Genomic DNA, 3,296 nt, shown 5'->3' with positions numbered 1-3,296 from the left:
GGGGGGGCGGGGGGGAGAGAGAGGAAGCGAGAACGTGAGCGGGAGAGAGGCACTCCAGGAATTGCATGTGCTAGGGAGCTAGAACTGGATGTGCCAGAGTGAGTTTATTCATCTCCCCTGCTATATTCATGAGTGTGTGTGTCTGTGTATGTGTGTGAAGGACCACTGGTGTGTGTAAATGAATGTGGATCATGTACAAGCTGTGATTTGGAGGGCTATGATTATATGTACATGTGTGACATGTATTTATACATACAGCATGGGATGCATTAACCCTTAACTCCTGTTTACGGAAAGCATCTCAAAAGCAGCTAGCATGCCTGTCATCACTTCAAACTAAATTCTGTACTCGCACTTGGCTCTTAAAGCAAGAAGCCCAGCTGGCAATTCTCCACTGAACAAAACCCCATACCCAACAAATTTTCCTTTCCTGTCTTTCCTCCATCACTCTCTCTTTTTTTTTTTTTTTCCCTGGTGGAGGGGAAGGACATAGTGCCATGCAGACAGAACAGAGGCACAGAGGTTCCTTTAACCTCCCCCTCTCCAGGCAAAAGCAAAATAAAAATAAAACAGAAAAGAAAAAAAAAACCAAAGAAACTTAACACTGATCTCTTCAGGAAGCTGAAGAATACAGGACCATCAGTACTTGTGACCCAAAGTGCTGAGAAATAGTGGATGAGGATGGAGGGGATACCCACCTTCACCCACCCCTCTTTTCCTTTGCAAATATTACTGTGCCCCCCCTCAAACTCCCCCTCTGCAAAAGCATAAATACAGCAGCAAAGTCAGTCACATGCAGTGCCCTCTAACCATAGGATTCACCAGCAGCGATCTCTCCTTGGCTTATTTCCTGAGGGGGGGAAGGTTTGGAGGGGAAGAGGGGGGGAGAGAGGAAGCTCTAGCTTCCAGCTCCATGTTTCAGGCCATCCTCAGTCCGTCAGCCTCAATTCAAGCAGAGGGGTTTGAGGAGGCTGCAAGAAAGAACTCATCACATACCTTGCAAGGAGAAGAGGGACAGGAAGAATCCCAGCACCCAGATACTGTGCAGCCAGTAGGTCCTCATGCTTCTCTCTCACTCGCTCCGCTTCCTCTGCCTTTTTCTCCGTCTCTTCGCTTCTCTCTCTCTCAATTTATCTCTTTTTTTTTTTTTTTTTTTTTTTCCTTCTCTCCTCTCAGATAAAATGGGATTCGTGTCTCCCTTCAGTCCCCCTGGGCTCTGCTTTACCAGCTCTCACAATCCAGTTGCAGCAAAAGCTGACCCAGGGTGGCCAGATTCCCAAATAACCTCGCACTCTCCCCTTCAAGTGCTGGAGAAAGGGGGGGCCAGGTTAGATGCTCGCCGTAGCCTGTGCTGGCTGTAAACACAGAGAATCTCTCTGTCTCTCTCCTGCAGCTCCAACTAAATGCGACTGTACTTAAACAAGCAATGCCTTATAGGACAGCGCTCAGAGCAGAAAAGATCCCACCTCTGCCACCTAGTGTTGCAAGCCAGCTCATTTATTTTATTTTTATATATATAAATATATAGATGTTATGCTATAGAAATATGGTCCTCCCATTCCTCTGCAAATGTATCTCTTGGATCACACACAGGTCTATGAGCCACGCTGAGCTCAGGAGTCCCCAAGGCTCCGGCTGACACGGGGAGGTTATTCAGCAAAGGAATATTCCTTATTGCCACAACAAGAAAAGCGGTGGGGCAGGTTTGATTTCTCAGCAGAGTTCTGCTTGACAAATTCTGAAGCAAGGGTCTCTTTGATGCTGGTGTCACTGCTGGGCAGTACACGGGGACCAGAGGGAGATTCAAATGCACTCATTGTAATTACAGAACTGCCAAGGCCTCCAGGAAAAATAGCAAGCATCAAGCTGCATTAATCTTTGCTGGATCTCCCGTGACTTCCGTGCAATTTCAGAGGGACCCGAAGGAATCCTTCTGTGTAGGAAATCCAGCTCGTAAAGCCACCGTTTGCTCACAAGAGGCTTCTCCCACTACCCCTCTCCTTTTAAATACAGGTTCCTCCTACCATATGTAACACGAACTTTTTTTCCCAAGGAGTAATTAGCTCCTGTAGGTCTATTGCCCCCTAAAATCATATCCTCTGGTCAGAGGAACAGCAGTAATGAAGTACTACTTAACATTCACACCAGGTTTTTCATCAGTCACTCCCCAGGCGTTTCACAAAAGGGTGTCCTTTCGCAGCTGGGGACATGGAGGCAGTGTGACTGCACAACTTTTGTCCCTGGGATGCTGTATGGCAGCCCAGTGGCCCCTCCTCGGGTCACATTGCCCCCTCACTGTGGCATGAGGATGCCACCACTAAAGGATGCCCATCTCCAATTTACACATCGCAGGTGTAGGACGCTAAGGTGGATGTGCACATGTAGGACAGGTGCATAGGATCCTCATCAGCAATGATGCCCTTCTAGAAGTATTTCTTATTAGACTGCTGTAGACCAAGCTGGTCTGTGAACAGAATGCACCAAGCTCGCATCCCCGTGGGTTCTTGTCTGCTGTCTCCAAAATCCCCTCTCACCCTGCTGTAATGAAAGCCAGATCCCACCATATCCCCTGTGACATCCCCTGCCGGAAAAAGAAACGGCATGCTGTGGCTAGCCCAGAAACATGTGCTTGTTTCCTAGTGGAACAAAATGCACACTGCAATACAATGCAAAATGCAGTCACCATTTGGCCTGGCTGGTGGCTGCCAGGTACCACCTGGGTTACTCAGGCTTTTTCCCCTATGGAAAGAGTGGGGCATTACCTAATCACCAGTTTTTATGAGACAGGTACAAGTTACTTTTCAGCCTTCCACCCTCTTTTAAATGTGGTTGAAATTGGTTGCGCTGAAAATTATTGGGCGGAAGAACATATGGACAAACAGATACACACATACTATCAGCTAGTCTTCATTTCCCAAGGAAATCAAACTAAAAATATTGGAGTGGTTTAAAGTCAACGGACTCCAGTCAACTGGAGGACCATACTTCATTTTCATCCTCTGATACTGTATTGGTTTTGTGTGGCAAGTTTCGGTAGCAGGGGGGCTATAAGGGTGGATTCTGTGAGAAACTGCTAGAAGCTCTGTCTATGTCTGATAAAGCCAGTACTAGCCAGCTCCGAGATAGATCCACCGCTGGCCAAGGCTGAGCCCATCAGCGACAGTGGTAGTGCCTCTGTGATAACATATTTAAGAAGGGAAAAAGCTGCTGCACAACAGCAATTGCAGGTGAAGAGTGGAGTGAGAATACGCGAGAGGAACAACTCTGCAGACACCAAGGTCTGCAGGAGGTGCTCC

General features: G+C 47.6%; 1 protein-coding gene across 1 annotated transcript in view; it reads right to left on the bottom strand.

The window, feature by feature from the left end:
* LSAMP (limbic system-associated membrane protein) overlaps window positions 1-1,423 on the bottom strand; it is a 1,063,485-nt gene extending 1,062,062 nt beyond the window's left edge. Inside the window, exon 1 of the mRNA XM_014957165.1 lies at window positions 997-1,423. Within this exon, the coding sequence (XP_014812651.1) occupies window positions 997-1,063 (67 nt within the window). The 5' untranslated portion in view covers window positions 1,064-1,423. The remainder of the gene's footprint in view (window positions 1-996) is intronic.
* Between the last annotated feature and the right edge of the window lie 1,873 nt (window positions 1,424-3,296).

Source organism: Calidris pugnax, unplaced genomic scaffold (assembly GCF_001431845.1).
Source record: "Calidris pugnax isolate Ruff unplaced genomic scaffold, ASM143184v1 scaffold225, whole genome shotgun sequence".
NCBI classification, from domain to species: domain Eukaryota; kingdom Metazoa; phylum Chordata; class Aves; order Charadriiformes; family Scolopacidae; genus Calidris; species Calidris pugnax.
Note: the sequence above shows the minus strand (reverse complement) of the source record. Positions and strands in the feature narration are given on the sequence as shown.